The sequence below is a fragment of the Anser brachyrhynchus genome (genome assembly GCF_964034855.1).
Source record: "Anser brachyrhynchus genome assembly, chromosome: Z".
NCBI classification, from domain to species: Eukaryota; Metazoa; Chordata; class Aves; order Anseriformes; family Anatidae; genus Anser; species Anser brachyrhynchus.
The window spans coordinates 79,312,726-79,332,651 of NC_137697.1; the positions used below are offsets into that span (position 1 = coordinate 79,312,726).

General features: G+C 46.2%; 1 protein-coding gene across 4 annotated transcripts in view; it reads right to left on the bottom strand.

Moving 5' to 3' along the window:
• Window positions 1-1,250: 1,250 nt before the first annotated feature.
• Window positions 1,251-19,926, bottom strand: part of PAX5 (paired box 5) — a 146,354-nt gene continuing 127,678 nt past the window's right edge. For all 4 annotated transcript variants that reach the window (XM_080573587.1, XM_080573589.1, XM_080573590.1 and 1 more), the window contains 2 exons: window positions 16,142-16,228; window positions 1,251-7,436 (listed from right to left, as the gene is read on the bottom strand). In XM_080573587.1, coding sequence (XP_080429713.1) covers window positions 7,360-7,436; window positions 16,142-16,228 — 164 coding nt within the window. In that variant the 3' untranslated portion in view covers window positions 1,251-7,359. The remainder of the gene's footprint in view (window positions 7,437-16,141; window positions 16,229-19,926) is intronic.

Consider the following 19,926-nt stretch of genomic DNA (forward strand, 5'->3'; position numbering starts at 1 on the left):
TGGATGGGGCATCGAGGAACCTGATTTAGTGGGAGGTGTCCCTGCCCATGGTGTGGGGGGGCATGGAATTAAATGGGCTTTAAGGTTGCTTCCAACTCAAACCATTCGCTGATTCTGTGTTATCCAGTCACACATTGAGCAAGAAATATTTTGGAAAACCTCCTTCCCCAACATTTTAATGAAGACCACAATGTCATACAGCATGTGGTATTCCTTTATTCACTTGGCATCAGCAGTCCTGGCTGGTCCCCTGACAGCCGCTTGGCCCTGCACGATGGGTATCTTTTCAACAAAGACACAAAAAAAAAACACATTTCAAACGTAACAACCTTGTATTATTTGCAAGAGATCCAGAATGCAAGGTGAAAACAAGAGTAAAAGTAGACTTCTGGAACTTAAAAAAATTACTTTTATTTTAGGAACCAATAAAATTATGGTAGATATTTACAAATAATTATCTCACATAAAGGTTACATAAAATCAAATGTCCACAAGTAACAGTCACTCTCATGAAAAGACACACAGATATTGAACTACGCCAATCTTATTGCATGTTTCTTCAACTAATCTAAAAATAAAAAGTGTTGCAGTCAACCATTTAACTTAGAATAAAATCACAAATTTCAGTTTTGACAAGAAAAAGAATTGGAAAAAAAAAAGATCAAAAAAACTTCAAAAGGCCCGTCCCTTATGAACCACACCTTAGCACCCCCACTCCCCAACCCACCCCCCATCTTGCTCCCCAAAATAAAATGCAAAACAAAATCCCCAAAATAATGTTCAACATCTTTGGCAAATTGGCACTGCTGTAATTACATTCAAATATTATAACACACAAAAGCAACACACAGCACTAAGGAAAAAACACCAAAATTTCAAGTCTGTTCTTTTCCTACTAGAAAAAAAGAATACAAAACATACACATTTTAAGAAGCAATTTTTCATCTGTTTTGCAACAGATGTTATCCCCTACTTTCAAAGGCAATTCAACAGTTATTTTTATGAGTTTTCTTATAAGTTTTTTTTTTCTGCTTGTATGTATTTTTCAAGGAAAGGAGACTGTTTTTCTCTCCCTCTCTTTTTTTCCCCTCTCTTATAAGAAGTAAGCTTCAATGCAGGCATTGCAGACTTTGGTGGATACAATAGATATGTATTTCTTTGTTGCTAGAAGTTCCTAATAGAAAGTAGTTTGTCTCCAAGAAGTAAAAAGAAGAAAAAGAAAGAAAGAAAGAAAAAAAAAAAAAAGCATGTTCTTTTTTTTTTTTTTTTTGGAAATAAATCCCATTTGCAATGAAATGAGTTTATGTAATTTCAGAATGTACAAAGGCCACTAGAAAGTGAAAAACCAGGACAGTTTTTTTTTTGCAATACAAGGCTGAATGAAGCAAAAGAAAGATCTAAATGCCCACTGGTCATTTTCTGTCTCACTTCACAAGGCAGAGTAGAAAACTCCAGACACACAAGTTTAATAGCGTGGTCACAAGTTGAGTGGAAAGGCTATCAGCAGGCTTCAGGTCTGTCCTGTCACAATTCCCCACAGACTGGGAGATTCAAGCATGCCTACAAATGCACACAGGTGTGCACATAAATCTTTACACACAGGCACGCACACTCACTACAGTGCTGAGATTGCATCCTGCAAAGCATCTTCAGTCTGGCTCTTACTCTGAAGCTTTTTAATTAAGTTTGTCCTCTCTCAGGACTAGTAAGCAGAGATCACAGCTACAGCTAACAACTAAGCCACATGCAATGCTGAAATGAGCAAATGCTGGCACCAAGCACCTGTATACAGTGCTTTTCACTCACTATTTGCTCACCAAGTCTTATTAGCTCCACCAGAAAAGCAATACTAACCAGGTTCCAATCCTTTTGAATGTTTCCCATTTCTCATGCTGCTGTAACACGCCTGAAGTAAGAGTGGGTTTCTGTCTGAGGGGCACAGCAGTGCAGAGCAGATCCCTGGCCAAAGTCTTGAGCCTTTTGCTGCCACTTCGCTCTCTGCCTTCAGCGCAGAGTGATCGTAGGCTGCAGCTTGGGATGTGTGCTCCATGTCGGTGCAAGCAGCCCAGCCTGGCACTGTCTGCCTGTGGGCAGCCCCACACAGGGCTGTCGCTTTGCACAAGACTGCAGGGTACAGTACCCAGGGGCTGTTGGCCCCCTAGAGCTCTCCGTGAATCCAAAAGGAAAAGCAGGTTTTCCCAGCATTTGATGGGACAGAGTCACAGGGGGGGTTGGCTTAACGCTGTGCTCCTGCCATGGACCATGGCCTCAGGTGTCCTAGTGACACACACGGGCACACACATGCAGGAAAGAATACAATACCAGGGAGGACACTTAGCTGAAGCCTTGTAGCTGCTCCAGCTGCCAGCCACACGTTAACTGGTCTATGTGCCATAATGCTTTGGAGCTATTGGTATTTGTGCTTGGCAATAAACAACATCATAACATGGCTTCCGTTCTTCTTCATGCTAAAGGACTTGTAGAAGAGATAAATTACAGAAAATGAAAAAAGGAATGTAATCCCATCAGTCAAGAAGGGGTACGGCAGAACACTTGTGCACAGCAAGTGGTTGCCAGCACCCCGTGCAGTGAGCGAACTCATCGTCTCTCTGCTCTCCACAGTGCACAGCCAGTGTACCTTGCATCAGTGAGAGAACTCAGCGACAGAAGGACAGTGGAAGGATCACAAATGCCCCATCAGTTTTCTGTTCAACTTTACTTTTCTTCCAAAAAACACTTTTCAGTTAGTCTCTTTCCTCTCTTTCTTTTTTCTTTTTCTTCTCCTGGTGCTGCTTCTTCCTTTGCTATCTCCTTCACAAAGGCCTACAACACCTAGGCTCTGCTTCTGGAGCCTGCAGTCCCAGCGCAAATCAAAGCTTTACTTTGACATCTCTGCATCTCTGAATAAAACACTTACTCTCTGGCCTCCTGATTTAATAGCTATCAAAGTCTTCAGTCTAAGGATCTGGTCCTGAGACATGCTTAGCTCTGCAGTCGGTGGGAGCCACCTTATGATAATGCCTCTCTAGCTGAAACTTTGCACGTAGATGCTAAGCTAATTCAATGCCCACAACTTTTTGTGTCTTCCTTATGGTCACACTCTTACAGCATTTGATTAAGGGTTTCCTTAACAAGTCAGTTCATATAACACTAGCTCATGGACTTTGTTGATTTAGTTTTACGTCAGCATTTTCTCTCTCTCCATCTCTCAGACTTTATTTCTATGCCTGTCTGTATTGGAAATGTACTTGATAAATTTATTGCTGGAGCGCACACTACCGAAAAAAAAAAAAAAAAGAACTCCATCTAGCTGCATTAAACAACTCAGTGATGAAACTGCCTAAAGACACTTTACGGGGCTGATCTCTGCAAGAGGCTGGTAATGATACACGGTGCTACAGGGCATTCTGCCTGAGCGAAACATCAACAGGGCCTACCATGCCCCTAGCCCCAGTGCTTTTGGCTGGGTGTCAATGACCCTCAAAACTGTTCTGGAAAACCTGAAACAGACTCAGCAGATTAATACCAGCGTTCACTATGTTTTCATCCCTTTTTGCAACACCAAATGGTGACTCGCTTACAGTTTCCACTTCGCTCAACAGCCTCCGCTGCAGCTAGCACATTTGAAAAAAGAGCCTAAGCACTGAGAGTTTTGTAAAAGTCTCTTCAGCCGGTCTTTTTACAGAGCATACATCTGCTAGAGATTGCGTACATCCCCAGCAGTGCTTGGGTCATTTGTGCTGCATACAGCACAGGTGCACACACCTCTGCCCTGGGTTTGTGTGTTGTTGATCTGCTCCCTATTGACCCAAGCTGAGCCCCGTGAAGCAGTGCTACATCACAGGAAGGTCCAGCAGTCTGCGGCGCTGAATGAAACCCAAACATCCCTGGGGGATTGGTAGGGTGAGTGAGGGGAGGCAGTGCACCGGTGAGACAGGCAGCATTCCTCCAGTCCTCCAGGGTCAGAAAGGAAAAGAGCTGCAGAAGGCTACTTCCTGTCATCCCTGGAAGACAATTTTCTGCTAGTGATGAGTTTCAAAGACGTTCCCCAAGGAGTAAGGTTTCCCATGATGAAGACTACAGACAGAAAGTCAAGACCTCCTGAAGAAAGGAGTTTGTAAATACCAGGCATAATATTCCCAGAAACAGAAAACACTGACAAGAAGTGTCTTTTCTAGAAGTACAGTGTGCATACTTATTGGGCTAAATCCTACTTGTGTTTCTTGCAGAGAAACAATCGTAGCAGACAGAGGCAGGCCGCATCTGCCAGGGATCCTCAGCAATGTTTTGGGAAGGTGGGCCAGACACAGATCTCAGCCGTGCGCGTGCAAGGATGGGTGTTTGTAGTTTCAGCTCTGCAGCTGCGACCAGGGGCACACAGGCAGGGAGGGGACGTGTACACGGCCTGTGAACCTGCACCGTGTGTGCCCTTCACCCCCACTCTGGCTCACTGGATAGAGCCCACCAGCATGCACTGCAAGATGACTCCGGACAAGGGCCAACCCTTCGGGGATCTTGATGAAAGCATTAAGGCAAACCAGGTCTAAGCCTAAGCATCTAGGTCATTTCATCCACGGGCATGCATATATCCTTAGGATGAAATATACCTGTTGTGCCTCTTGTAAGTCCCTACCCTAACTAAAAGAGTCTCGTTCCTGAGCATGGTAACAACTGCTGAAGTCTCGTGTTTAGTCTTCTGAATGTTACCCAAATGAGTTTAAGTCATACAAGCCATGCCACTAGTGAAATAACAAAACAAAACAAAAACCAAAACCAAACCAAACAAAAAAAAAAAGTGTTTCCCAGGTAGTATTCAGAGCTGGTGAAACCACCCACACGTAATCAACAAGAGCTGCTCTTCCCTCACGTGAAAGACACGAACAGCAGCTTTAAGACCAGCCTGATCACTGACCAGGTGGTGTCTGCAGCTCTAATAGCTCATCCCCACCTCTGCTCTGGAGCCATAACCCACACCTTCACGTCATGCTGTCGAATGTTCATTTCTTTTCTCTTCAGCTATTGTCAGATAGCCTTTTCACTTCCCAAGATTACAGAAACGGCAGGTGCGTTCAGTATGTGCCCCTGCACGCAATGTGCACACCTCAGTCAAGAGCAAGTGGGAAGACTCCCACACAAACACTATCCAGGAACAGAAACTCCCTTTGCAGCTTTACCACCAGGGTGCAAAACAGTCACACAGCATGTCGTGATGGCTTAGAAAGGGCGACACAAAGCAAATCTTCAGAAGGTTTCTATATAGATGATTTGCCTGTGCTGTTATTTTTCTTGAAGATGTGTGTGTGTGTGTGTGTGTGTTTGTGTATCAGCTATTAATGGCTAAAAAATAAAAAAGCGGTCTTTTCGTACGGGTAAGTTTTTCACATGCTCACAGAACTTAATTCTGGATTAGATGGAAACATTTAAGCCAATGGGACCAATGGGACCATTCATGGCTTTTGAGGATCTGAACACATCTCACCTGGAAACTTGAAAGTGGTGGCTGCATTTTTGTAGCAGGAGAACACACAAAGCATGCCACCAAAACTGGGAGAGCACACAGAGACTCTTTCTGAATGGATCAGTGGCCGTTAAGGTCAAGATACCAGACATGCAGCGCAAGAGATGAGGTGCAGGGTAGGGGGGGAGGGAGTAAGGAAAGGGAGAAATATTAACTCAGTAGTTGCCATTTCAAAGAAATACTTGTAAAACTAGAAGCAAATGTTTATACTTGATTGTATACGGGACTGTATTTCGGGTTCAACACCAACAACCCTTTTTCAGCTTTGGGAAACACACAGGCACACACCAGCGAGATCCCTTTGCAGTGCCTGTGCGGATCCATGCAAATAAGCATGGCTGCTCCTGGGAGCTTCACACTGCCAGAGGCTACAGTCAAATCTTCATCTCAGCAGGACCAGGGAGCTTTCCCACTGCTTTCAGGAGGGGCTGGGCACATACGTTCTACCAATACGTGACTGAAGTTAGCTGCACCTGGGACTGGTGCAGGGGGACGGTGCAGGAGGAAATCAGCATTTTTCTCAGTTCCCTGGGAAGACCGGTGATCGGAGTAGTTGCTTACCAGATCAATTGTAAGCTGCTCTCTTCATTAGCCCCAGGAAACAGAGAACATTGAACGAAATGTCACCATTAGTGCTCCCTCTTTGAGCAGGAGGGGAAGAAACACAGAATTAACGGGGCAAAATTCTCCGTGACACCAGTATAGACTGCAGTGGCTTGAATTTGAAATTGCTCTCCTCCATGTTATTAGAATGACTTGAGAGATGCCTTCACTTAAATGTACAGACCCCCCAAAATGAGTGCCTTCCTCACCAGTTTGCTTCAGGAAGCACATGTGGCTGCCCTTGTGCACAATATACCCTGTTAAGCATGTCCATTTCACAAAAATTATTTTCCCCCTCCTCTCAAAGTGTTCATAATTGGATTTTAGCATACAACCTATTGAGATGTACAAAAGGTGTCTGCTATGATTCCTTCTTGGATGCTGTTTAACTTGAAATCAGAGAATTTGTTTCAGTGCTCATTATGATGACAAATGAACATAAATGAATATTAAGCAATAAACTGTCACAAAATTGCCCATGTCTTTCTGTTGCCCATGGGTTTGATACCAGCATATAGCATGATCATACACCACTGTCAGAAAGGATGCTGTACACAGAAGTAACATCAGCCTGAAATACAGCCACCATGAGTGTTAACCTGGTTCAAAGTTGCTTAAAGCTTACTGAATTCTTTGAATCAGTGCACCAGTTTCAAAACACATTTTCAGATGTATTTTGAGTTCATATTTGTACAATGTTGCTGCTTATGCTAAGTCACTCATAGTAATACAAACAAGCAAATATTTACAGTGCTGCTTGTGTAAAATTGAGCAGACTGATCTTTCTTTGCAACAAAAATTTAAAAAATAAAATAAAAATTGCGTTGAGTCTCACAGCCTGTTTCAGTGTGCAGTGAGAGGAAGCCACCCCAAGCAGGGAGGCTCAAGCCTCTTCCTTATCCCCAGATACAGCCGTGGCACCCACAGGCAATTAAAGCAGTAGCCAGCCGGCTGCAAAAGACATGAAACTACTGCATTTTTATGACCACATGAAGTGTCAGGAGAACCATGTCCTCCTGCCTCTTCATTTTGTTTGAGACCCGGATAACACCTCCAGAATTAAGAAAACAACAATGTTAAGTTCACCAAGTCTAAAGAGTAAAATTTCAATTAGCTTGTTCCTACTAGATACTTTCTCCTTCCCTTGCAGGGTGACTTGCATGGTTGTGGCAAGGTGACTCAATGCAGTTGTCCCAGGCAGTATATTTTAGTAAGTGCTTGAGCTCCGGGATCCAGGGTCAGTGGCGGTCATAGGCAGCAGCCGCTGCAGGTGGGGCTGCTCCACGGGCTGCAGCGCTGTAGTAGTAAGGAGAGCCTGGAAGAGAAGAGACCACTGTGAAGAAGACAAAGGCAGAACGGTGCCAGCTTGCACCATGCCAGCACAGGCAGCAGATAGCTCTCCAGCTTGAATTCGGACTCAGAGGAATAAAGGCCAGGTGATTTAAATAAAACTCACAGTCACAAATTCTGCATGAGAATATTGCTGGAGCTGCTGCGCATTTCTGCTGGCTAGCAGAACCAGATATCTGGTTTCCTCCCTCCACCCAAAACATTAATTTCATTTACATCGCAAAAAGTGAATTACTTTTTAGAGTAGAAGATTGAACTGTTCCAGCTACTAAAACATTGCAGGACTCCGACTTCTCTGATGTTGTTGGGTTTTTTTGTGTGTGTTTATTTTTCCCTCCTTTTTGAAGGATGCAGAGTTTGAACCCAAAGTATTCAACATATTTTACGGGACTCAAAAATATTTTCCCTGTTTCTCAGGATACTTCTTTCAGGGAATAAACCCCTGGCTTTTGCTTAGCTCTGGCAATGATGTTGAAGACCCAGAAATAACAGTGAAATTTGTACTACTGGATCTGCTTCTGTGATGACCACACTACACTGGCCTCCGTCTGGCCAGAGAAAGCCCTTTGTCATCTAATAAATTTGCTGAAGGGAGAAATTGTCACAGTAAATACCGGTGACTTTGTCTTTCACTTAGTAGTGAAACTGAATTCAGTGAAAGTGAATTTGAACTCAGAAATTATGTTACAACTACCTACAGTGAATAATGTCTTATCTAAAGAAGTATCAAGTGCTCTACATGACACCTTCTGAAACAGGCACTTAAGCCACAAGCTGATCAAATAAACATATGTTTTATTTTTTGATTCAGTACATGTATTACACATCTGAGTGATCTATGCAGACTGATAAGTGCCGAAACACTCATCTAGTATGACAAGGCCTGAAAAATATTGATGATGACTTTTCTGCCCTGCAGTACTAAGCGGTAGGCTGGGTGATCACTGAAGGATCACCCGGAATCTGGATTGACTGCTGAAATAAGGAAGAGTGTCAGATTTCACTTGTATCTAGACATACACAAGTTTGTCTAGACAATACAAGGTATTAAATCAGTTCCATGTACACCAGAGAGGAAACCAGCTCTGATGTGGTGTAAGAAAAGAGTAGAACAAAAAATATTTCATAGTGCTGTCAGTTCAGTCTCCAAGTCACCAGCAGAGTTTCACATTCGGGAAATGTAAGGCAGGCCACAGTGTGGAAGAAATCCCGTGGAAGGATTCACATCTGGACTCTTGTGTCCAAACCCCCCCCAGACAGGTTTGGACGAGCAATAAAAAGCCAACACAGGGATCTGCTCTGGAGCAGGCTGGGCTGTAGTATCAGGTTCAAAGAGCACCCTACCCCATCCGGAAAGCTGTGAGTTCATCCCGACCTGCCTGTGCTCTGCCTGGGACGTGAACAACAGCCTCACAGGCACCGTAAGGAGGCTCTCCATGCCTAGGCATGTGGCTTTTCACAGACCTGGAAACTTCTGCAGCTTCAGCAACGCGGAGCAGCTGGCACTTCCAGGAGATGGTGGCGACACTAGTCCTCAGGTGGGTGTGTGGACAATTCGGCAAAGCAAGAGTGGAAGTGATGTCAAAGATGCATCTTCTGCCATTTGCTTCCCATCACAGACTCACAAATTCTTCTCTGGCAGGTCCACAGGCTGCCAAAGACCTTATATAGGCCCAGAGTACCACTGCTCCAGCCACACCACCTCCACAGCCACAACGCATCATCTGCATGTGAGCTAACACCCTCCACGTGAGGTAACACCTGAGCAGAGGGCATGGAGGACCGTAGGTTGTGGAGGTAGCATGAAGGAGAATTCAGCTGCACACCTTGTGCCTTTGGCTTGCTTCCTCTCCTCTGCACGCTCTGCCAAGAAGCCTCTGCAGTGGGACAATGGAGTATTTTTTGGCCTTCCCTCCTCTTTCATAGCCTCCACCTGAAGTCAGCCATGCTTTTGGCTTTGCTGCTTACCTCAAAAAGGCCTGACTCATGGACTGCTGGTTCAAAAGCTCAAGAACAGCGCTAGAATCACCACCTCTAAGAGGAAGCCCATGGACATTTAGTGTTAACTATCAGCTCAGGATGGTGCTATAATTGCAACACACGGGGCTTTCTTCACTTTCTGCCCAACATGACCTGTCTGGGGTGCTCAGGCTCCAGAACTCAGCTCTTTGCTCTTTGCAGCTCTGGTATGGAATGAGAAAGGCCAGCAAAATTAGTGCTGCTACCCGGAAAGGGAGCCCTGAGTAAGACAGCCCCACCAGCTTACACACATCCCAAAAGACTGCTATTGCTGGATCCAACAGGATTCCACTAACATGCAAGCTCACCTGTTTGTTCTGCTTTCCTCCCGAGCACATTGTCAGCAAGTTAGCTCAGGCTTTATCACCAGCCTGCTGCTGCCAATTTCCAAGCTGGCACAAGCCAATACATCCAAAAAAACAGAGCTCAGCCAATATGTGCCATTGCATAGTACATACTCAGCACAGCCATGAAAAAGAAACTTCTTTCTCATGATCAGAGTCCTACCAAAGCACATGATACTCTTCTGTTGCAACCCTGACGGATCAGAAACTACAGAATTTGGCTATGGGAGCATGGCTTCTGCAACAGACAGTGCTGCAGCAGCGGAGTTTGTACACAGGGGCCTGTCACATCTGCGAAGAGCACTGTCCTCAGTGCTTCAACCATCCCAGCTTACATATCATGTAAACCTGCTGCAAAGGGATGAGTTTAAAGAAGGTAAACAAAGTTTCAGGGCTGTGGCCTCAGTTGTCCAGAAGGGTAGTCATATGTTTACCATGCATCAGAGGCATTCAATACAGTCAGTGAAGTAACTGGCCAAGGTAAACATTTGCAAAGATATTTGCAGAACTTGTAGGTAGGAACTCATCACATCTACATTTGTTAACTAAATTTAAGTATTTTAAGCAGTAATCAATAGAGGCAAGGGCAGATCACTTCAGAGAGTACTCATTCTATTTACATTTATATAAGTGTTGTGCTGACAGCCTTGCATTACCTGCAAGGGCACCACAACTGCTGTCCTGGCCTGGACTCTTGTCTTCTAGGTAACTGGCACTAGAGTAACAAATCCCAGCCTTAGGAATTGTATTTCACAGAGGATAATATCGGACAACTTCACAAGAACAGTAAACACCATCCTCGCAGCCACCCTAGATTGCTGTATACATTGCAGCAAAACGGAAGCCTCTGGCTAAATGATGCAGTTTTGGTTTAGCAAACTAAGCTCACAGAATCACTGAATCACAGAATATCCCAAGTTGGAAGGGACCCATAAGGGCCATTGAGTCCAACTCCTGGCACCACACAGGTCTACCCAAAACCTCAGACCATGTCACTAAGTGCGCAGTCCAAACGCTTCTTAAACTCCAACAGGCTTGGTGCAGTGACTGCTTCCCTGGGGAGCTTGTTCCAGTGCACAACAACCCTCTCAGTGAAGAACCTCTTCCTGATATCCAGCCTGAACCTCCCCCGTCGCAGCTTGACACCATTCCCTTGGGTCCTATCACTGGTCACTAAAGAGAACAGATCGGTGCCTTCCTCTCCACTCCCCCTCATGAGGAAGCTGTAGGCCACGATGAGGTCTCCCCTCAGCCTCCTCTTTTCCAGGCTGAACAGGCCAAGTGACCTCAGCCATTCCTCGTACGTCTTCCCCCCTAGGCCCTTCACCATCTTCGTAGCCCTTCGCAGCTCAATGCTGCAAACTAAGCTGTTCGCCTAACTTTGAAACTTGCCTGCACTCTAATTGATCTGGGGGGGGATGTTCAAAATGACAGCAGGAGAAATGACACCTTTACCCTGTCAAGCAATACAGCAGAAGTGGCACAAAAGAGATCAGGCGACTGAAATGTCCACTCCGTCCTAAAGCAAAGACAGCCTAGGCATGTTTCTGTTCCCCAGGAATTCTGTGCGAGTTGCCTCTGCTGCCACAGCATCTCAGGGTAAAACAACTGCTAGGCTCTTGGAGACCCAGGTGAAACTACTGTGCTCACCCAGCAAGGGCACCAGGAGGACTGGAGCAAAGGATGGCAGCAATATGTCTTTGATGCTTTCCAAAGGCCTTACACTTCTTCCGAGTTTCATTTCTCCAGTTTGCATTTCAGCAGTGAAATAAAAAGCTTGTATTTAAAGTGAAAAATGAAAACATCACAAAGCAATCACTCTTTCTCCCTGTCACCATGCTACCATCCAGAATAGACTTGTCCGTCCTTTTGTCATTTTTCCTTTCTAATTCACATTATCATCAATTTATTTCTTGACACAGTCATTTCTGGTGCCTACTTGTTCTCTAATCCTTTCACAGAAACCCACAGAAGAACTGAATCTAATCCTAATTGACCAGCTTTAAGCCCTTCCCTCACAGGACGCTGTGCCAGCACCATGACTTTGTAGGCAACCCCGAGAGGAAACCCTCCCAGACAAGGCACACGAACCACATCCCTGCGGGAGAAGGAGCAGCACATCAAGCAAAACCTGCCATGAGCAGCATCAAGTCAAAAGCAATGAGAGAGAATGGTAAAGAAGTTATTGCAACAAGCCAGCATGAAATTGAATCGTTTTTCTTCATTAGACTGCCTTCCTGTTATCCACTTTTAGTGTGTGCTTGTTGACCAGACTCTAAACCGGCACGCCTGCCAGGCCGTGCAGTGACGGACTGAGCCCCCAGTGCACGCCCGCTTGCTTCCCGGCATGTTTGTGTGCACGCCTCTGTGCACATCCCTGTATTATAGCAGCTTCGGGTCATTAACAGCGGAGAAAAAAAACAAGACGCCTTTTTCTCCACCTCTGCGTATTGTTTCCTGAGTTACACATGAGGACACCTGGCTACAGCCACTGAGGTGGATGCGACACCAACAGCCAGCACTTGCATTATCCATCCTCCCGGCACAGCCCGCTAGAAACCCGGGGTTTGCCATCACTCCTGCTGCACGCAGGGATGGACAAGCCGTGTCAAGACATGCGGCAAATGCTGTCTGTGTCCATGCTGCAGAGCCAGGTGTTGGTACTACCGGGGTTGATGGCAGGACAGAAGCGCGGGAAGAGGCCACAGAGCTGCGGCAGTGAAGGGATTACTTCTTTTGCCTCTGCTTCTCCTGACCACTCTGGGGGACCGTAGGTTGGTTCTCTGCCCCGCCACAAGAGCTATAGACCACGGTGTTTCAGATTGCCCCAGAGAGAAAGGTGCACGGTCACCCTTTTGTATCAGTTCACGTGCCAGCCAGAGCAGATGTGGGTGGGTTGCCCGGTGCAAAAGGAGCAGCGAGTGCAGAGCAGGCACAGAACCACCAGCACGCAGCTGGTTCTCTGGTGGGCCGTACAGCTGCTCTGTACCTCGTGCATGCCTCCCCAGAGCGTGGTCCTACCTCACAGTGGAGAAACTGTCTCACTCCTCTCACTACTGCTCTACGTTCACACAAGACCAGGAACTAATGACCCAAGTCTTTATACTATTCTTAGCATTCTTTGTTCCTATTCTCCTTGTTCCTCCCCCCAAACCATTTTTAACCCAAGTATCCTTTCTGGCTGGCACTTGCAAATCACTTTATCTCTCTTTTAAATTCCTCTTTCACAGATTTGAGCTTGGTGTGATTGCTGCAGTGCGATTCTTCCTTGCCAGAACAGGGAATTAATTGAACATAGGTGCTGTTAAGTGCTTAGAGTATTACAATTTCATCTTGGTGAAGGGAGACGGACTTAGTAAAACAAACTGTGTCAGTCCATGTACCAGTCCTGATTAATTTTGTCAAGGTTTCTGCTTTGAGGCTGATACTGCCAGAGCTTGCTCTCAGGAGAGAATTAGTAAATGTACTCACGTATACTGAGAAGAGTGGAAGCATCCTGGATATAGTTTAAATTAACCTCCTCTCTCCTGCAGGTGCTCAGACTCGTAACACAGAGCCTTCTGAGTGTGCAAGGAGACTTGCAGCAGGCATTTAAGGCTCTGCAACAGATTCTTACTTGCTCTGAATTACCAGTGAGTTTAGTGGGCATCTTGGCGCAAGAACGGAGTGCCCGATCAGGCTCCTGAGGATAACAGAACAGCATGGATAACTGGGCTCTCTGCATGATACAGAAGACCTACAGACAACGGCGACCCATGGACATATGCTAACTTAGGTTGTGTGGCTGCATCTGGACTTCGCAGTGTCTCTTGGAGCACCTGCTCACTGGCCTTGCCATCCAGCATAATGTTGGCACAGGCAAGAGCTCTGTGCTCCAGTTAGATCAAGGACTTCTGCAATCCCCAGTCTACATGGCATCATGTAGACTCCCAGTAAATGCCTTTTAAAACTTAACACCATTTTGCTTTTAGTGATCTTCTGACAAAAAAAAAAAAAAAAAAAGAAAAAAAAAGGGAATCTCAAAGGTTCAGCTCAGTCGAGACCTCACTGCTACAGTTCTCACACTGTGACCATAGACAGATAGTACCTGAGCACCACAGAGAGCTACAAATTATGTGAGATCTTAACCAGCTCAGCAATACCTACACTGATGACAGGAGTGAAGTGGAGCAGATATTTTAAACCATCACTGGTCAGACAAGGGAATTCCTCCTCCAAAGGAAACTCCAGCACTCCCGGTTTTGTGATCATGCTAAAGGAGCAGTAAGTTCTTCCTGAGGACTTGCTGCAGAACAAATATTCCCATTTCTTTTTCCTTCCAACGCATCAAAAGCTTTCAGGCTCATCATTCCCATTCAGTGTGTCACAGTGCACTCATAACATTATATGGCAGTGATTGACAGTGTACTTACTGAAACACACAATTTTGAAAGTATCAAAATGAAATGCTTCATATAGGATAAAAACAAGGAATCTAAAAGTATATACTTTAGCAACTCCTGATAGCAAAAAAAATATTATTGTATTTATCCTGTACATTTCAGTTTCAAAAAAGCTGTAGTTTCCAAAGGAAAATGGTAGCATTCAAATCTTTTTGCCCTTGCCTCCTTTAATCACGTGTTCACAGCATGCTACTGAATAAATACTGCTGTATAAACTCTCACTGGCTTGAGACGTGAGGCTTGCAGTCCATTCACTTTAAGGTGGGGAGCACACACTCATTTCAGCTGTGGTCCCCCCACATATTCAAAGAACAGTAGGAATTGCCCCCAAAATTTTATCATCCGAAACGAAAACAAGGAAAAAGAAGCAAGTCCTCTCCTGCACAAGTGGCAATTTGCAGGCACGAGTCTGCAACCCAGGAGCCTTGCCAAAAGCCACTCTTGTTATGTAGAAGGGAGGGCTTTGAGTTGGGTTTTCACTTACTCTGAAAATCCTGCTGGTTTCTTCACAGGTTTGCAGGCAAAATTAAAAAAAAAAAAAAAAGCCGTGCAAGACCTGGCTCCCAAGGCCTCCCTTCAGCAGTAGGTTAAAGCATCTCATCTGCTTCCAAAGGAGTTGCAAAACCAGAAACTAGGAAATCACTGCATGCACTCTTCTACTGGCTAAAGCAGCTTCCTTCATGCAGCCAAGCCAAAGTCTTGCAGGCACTCCTGGCTGTGGCCATGGTAACTACGGGTTTAAGCACAGGGACTCCCCGGGCTTTGTACAGCTATGCCCATCTATATTAGCTGAAGATCTGTTCTCTGATTTATGATGGAAGCACTAACAAACCCTTAAATGTGGCACAGCAAATAGCAGTAGTATACCAGCACCATGGCATGAGAGGCAGAGGCTGTCTATTGCTCCCGAAGGATTTGTTTAAGGACAAGAACTATGATGAATACAGCCTGGGTGGCTCAATTACATGGGGACTCAATTACTTAAAACAAAGAAACTGGATGAAAAAAAAAAAAAAAAAGACAAAAATTCAAAATTATTTCTCTGCTGGAGGTCACATATAACAGCCCTGTCATCCATAAATCTGGAAATCTCTAAGGCATGCTATTCCTGTGTTGAGAGATGACAATTAATTGGTATTTTACTTACCTCATCCATGCAAATTATGCAGGGAAAAATTCTAATTACTGCATGCTACATGTGTACAAGGTCAAAGTGGGCCAGCTTTTGACAGTGGTGTAAAATGGATTATGTTTATGCTTCACATGAGGGCCATGATCCTGCATGAGCCACAGGGCTCCTGCCCCCCACCGTTTATGAGAGCCCATGCAGACGTCAGTGAGACTGCACTGGCACAACAGTCCCTTGCAGAAGAAAAGCTAGATTTGGCAAAAGAACAATTGAAGAGCATACACACCATGAGGGCCGGGAGAAAGGCAAAGGGCTGGAACTAGCAAGAAAACAACAGCGCAGAGAGTGTTGGGGCTCGCATTCGTCTGTAAGAGACATAGCATCTTCCTGAAGCAGGTGTCCCAATAAAACACCACTAGTTTTGTACAAATAGGATTCCTTGCCCTCAAGAAATGGGCATCCAGTCTTCCAGCAATGCCTTGTGTTTGTCAAATGATTTTACGGAGCAGAAACAGGAAGACAAGAGGTTTTGGCATGGGGCTTCCTGCTGGCAAGAGGAACTAAGAGCATCATCGTGCCCCAACAGAGATCTGCAGCCACTCACCAGGGAAGAGCACTGGGATGCAGGACCGCACCAGGACGTGCATTCTGCCTCCCCTGCTGGTGCATAATTGCCTCCAGCTTACAAATGAGCCACAGCTAGCAACGCACCCTTAAGGGAGGGACAGCAACTTACCAAGGAGTCCAGGATTGGGAAACCTCCAGGAATCATTGTACGTTGAATATTGCGGATGGCTGTATGGGCTCCCAGAAAACTCACTCCCTAAATAAAAGGGAAACAGAAAAAAAAAAAGACAAAAGAAGATCATTTGATTTAAGACTGCAGTTGTTCATGTGGGAAAGGAACTATTCAGTACGTGCTATACTCTAGTGAAGGCTTTCGTAAAAGCACTGCTGATCACTCTCTTTGAAGAAGGGCAATCTGGATGGCCAAATTATTAAATGAATGGGAACAGTCATCTTTTATGCGTTCTTTTTGCACTGCAGGTCATGCCTGACGAGCTGGTGGGATTTTCTCACACAGCCTGTACTGCAGGAGCAAGACAGCTGGAGGAGTGGAGAGGAGTCCGGGACATATCTAAGGGGCTGGCCATTGCCACTGTGGTCCTACAACAGGACAAGAAATGCAATCCTGGGACAGAGCTGGTCAGCTAGGCTCTCTGTTAGGAGGAGAAGACAAATCAGCTAATCTTCTAGGTATTGAATATCATTCCAGGCTCTCCAGGAGAACATGGTTTTAGTCCCAGGCTTCCACCGATCATTTTAACCGAAGGAGAGGGATGTTCACCGCAGTTTCAGGTGGCTTTGAAACCTTCTGGATCAATGCACAGGAAATACTCAAAGAGTTACTGTTATTTATTTCCTCGTGAGCTCCTGCTTTCCCCGTCTGTTTCTTCCCTTCACATCATCTCCTGTTTCATACCTCAGCTGCAAGCTCATCAGGGCAGTGCTCATAATGGAGCTCTGACCCTGGGCAGGGCACCCGGCTCCAGCACCACGGAAATACAAATACTGCCATTGTTTTGTTAGGGCATCTTGCACAAATGACAGTTTCTCCTGCTCTCCTTCTATCTTTCTTCCTTCTTTCTTTCTCCCTCTCAAGTACACAAATACACACAAAACAGCACAGCAGGAGATATTTTCCTGTGCTAGGTGCTGGAAAAGGCTGCCAGCTGAAGAAGGAAGATGCTGTCCGCAGCCTTCAGCTGCTCTGGTCCTTGGCTACGGCACAGCTTCCCTGCCGCACTCAGGGACTGCCTTTACCCAGCCAAGCAGCAGAGCCACACCACCACCAGCACGTGACAGCAACATCCCACCAACCTGCTGGCCCAAGTGGCAAACCTGCCCCAGGGACCACAGTCTAGATGCCAAGCCAGTGGGTGGCCTCCCCACTCAGGACATGGCCCCGGCGAGTTGCCCACTGGCTGGTCCCAGGAGGGAGATGGTGATGCTCTGGTTATCGGCGAGGCAGTACAAACCCGCTGAGCTGCTCGGTGCAGGTAGCAAGGTAGCTTGGTGTCCACGGGATGCTGTTTCAGTAAAAAAGCACTGTTTCTCAGTCCGCACCAACGAATGCTGGTGAACACTGAATACACAAATGGCAAAAGCCACCCCTCGCTCCTCTGCTCCAGGGGGTCTCCAGTAACAGCCCCTCCCCGTGCTGTTCCCCACCGACATCTGGACTCGTAGCGTTGCACCTGGCAGTGTCGGCATGCCCTCTTCTCCCTTGCCCAACACCCACAGACAGGGCTGAAGGCTGAAGCCAAGAGCAGCAAGCGCTCACATGCTTACCATAGGGTTGAGATGTGTAGCTCATCACCTGCAGGCATGTCTCAGCCCACTACACCAACGGCCCAAGGAGGGCTCCCAACATCTTCACGAACAGCAGCTTCACCCTGCACTGAAGCACTTAAGCCCAGAACAAACCAGTTCTGATTTGATTTATTTTATGAGCCTCATGCATCATGGTTTCTCCCTACCTCTGTTTACTGATGTGGAGAGTACCAACTACAGACAGGTCATCCGACATCTCCGTGGGTAGACCTGCACCTTGCTGTGAGCAGCAGGCACTGGCTTTGCAGGCCAGGAAGACAGGAGAGACAGACCATGGCTCTGGCCCAGCATTTTTCTTGAGTTTACCTGTGCCTTCTCCAGCTGTTACACACTGGTCAGCCAAGGCACTTTCGCAGGAGCACAAGCAGAAAATAAAGATTTGTACAGCTGCAGGTGGGACCATTAAATGCCCATTCTGTTAAGTGCCAATTGTGTTTTGACTACATTTCTACAGAAGCTCAGAACAGGTTTTCATTATTACTTCTAAGAAATGGTATTCATTCTAGGAGCCATGGAAAATAGAACTGTTTCCAAATCCTGCTATGTGGTGCAACACATTTACATTTATTTACATTTCTTCCCTAGTCCTTGTCCTTCTGGATCATAGACAACTTTAGTACCTGACCACTACCTCCATTCAGTACTCACCCTTGTTGGCTAAAAAAACAAGGCACAGAGAAGGCAGCAGAGCCAGAAAACAGGAACCATCTGAGGTCCCAGAAGCACTGGCAAAGATGTCCCCACTGCCTTCTGCTAGCTAGAAAGCAAGCTTCCTCCTGCAGGACACAAGTACTGCTGCAGCCACTTTTATCCAGGAAAAGCCAGGAGAAAAAAAAAAAGGAAAAGAAAAAAAAAACTCTGGTCACTTCTTCTGTCTCTCTGCTGCACCTGAGACTGTCTTCTCAGCCAGATGCTTCCTCTGCTTTTCTTGTGTTCCACCAGGTCTCTGACTCAGCTCTGTCCTAGTGGTGTTTGCTGAAGCCTACAGAGCCTATGGGTGGCAAACTGGTTGTTATCTTAACGGCTGAGTAATATCATCTTTTCCAGCCCTTGAAGGCTGAAGCCCAATTTCTCTTTCCAAGTGTGTGCTGCACAAAGACCGCTTCATCCTGTGAATACCTCTTCCTGTGGACACAGCTTCCCCAGGGGTTTCATATTTTTTATAATTTTCAGAGGTTAGGCAGAAGTTCAGTTCAGAGGTTCAGTTGCATGTCTATTAAAATAATAAAATGTTCACTGAAGCTTCCTAATGTTTTTCAGGCTGGACATAGCACAAGACCCACCTTGCTGCTGCTGCCTGGTTGACGCAACTTGCACACGTGTCTCTGCACCGTCCTTCCTGGGAGCTGCATGGTGTGCAGGCAGAGCAGCAAGATAGACAGGACAGCCCCTGCTCCCAGCTTCAGACCCTTTGCACAAGAAGCAGTCCTGGGTGTGGAGAAGAGCCAGCCCAGCTGCTCTGTGTGCAGACTGAACAGACGTCGCACCAAGCCATCATACCCCTGCATGACCTGCGCCCGTCAGGAGACAGGACAACACGTCCCTCTGTGAGTCCTGGGCATTTTCACCTGGGATATCGCGCTCCCTCACACACTTACGCTGTGCACGCTGCTAAGTAGGCAGCTGCACTTTCTAAACATTCGGCAGCGCTGCAGCTTGACTATGGGCTGACATTTCATTGTCTCATCCTCTCTCGCTTTGCTCTCCTCCCCCCAAAATCTCCGCTGCCCTCCTCCCTTCACACAAACACACACACACACATATCTTGGACCCTCTCTGGGGGATGCTCTGGTGCCTGTCAGGCTGAGGCTTCCAATTCTCTGTTTTTTATGCCTCAGTGGTCAGGGTGTCAAGCTCCTGCAGTACAGACCAGCCAGGAGCTCGAGGAGTCACTGAACACCATCAGTTCAGTGACAGTATTGCTTGCTTCTTAACATACTCTGCATATCCATCAGCCTTGCAAAAAGAGACTGGGGGAGGAGGTAGGGGGGACAGAGAGGGAAAGGAAAACAAGAGAAAAGAAATAAGGATGGGAGGGGAAAGAGGAGAAGTGGGGGAGAAAGTCTCAAGCCCTGTTGCTATCATCACAATGTGTGGGCAGACAAACGTTACAGCCATAGCGAAGCT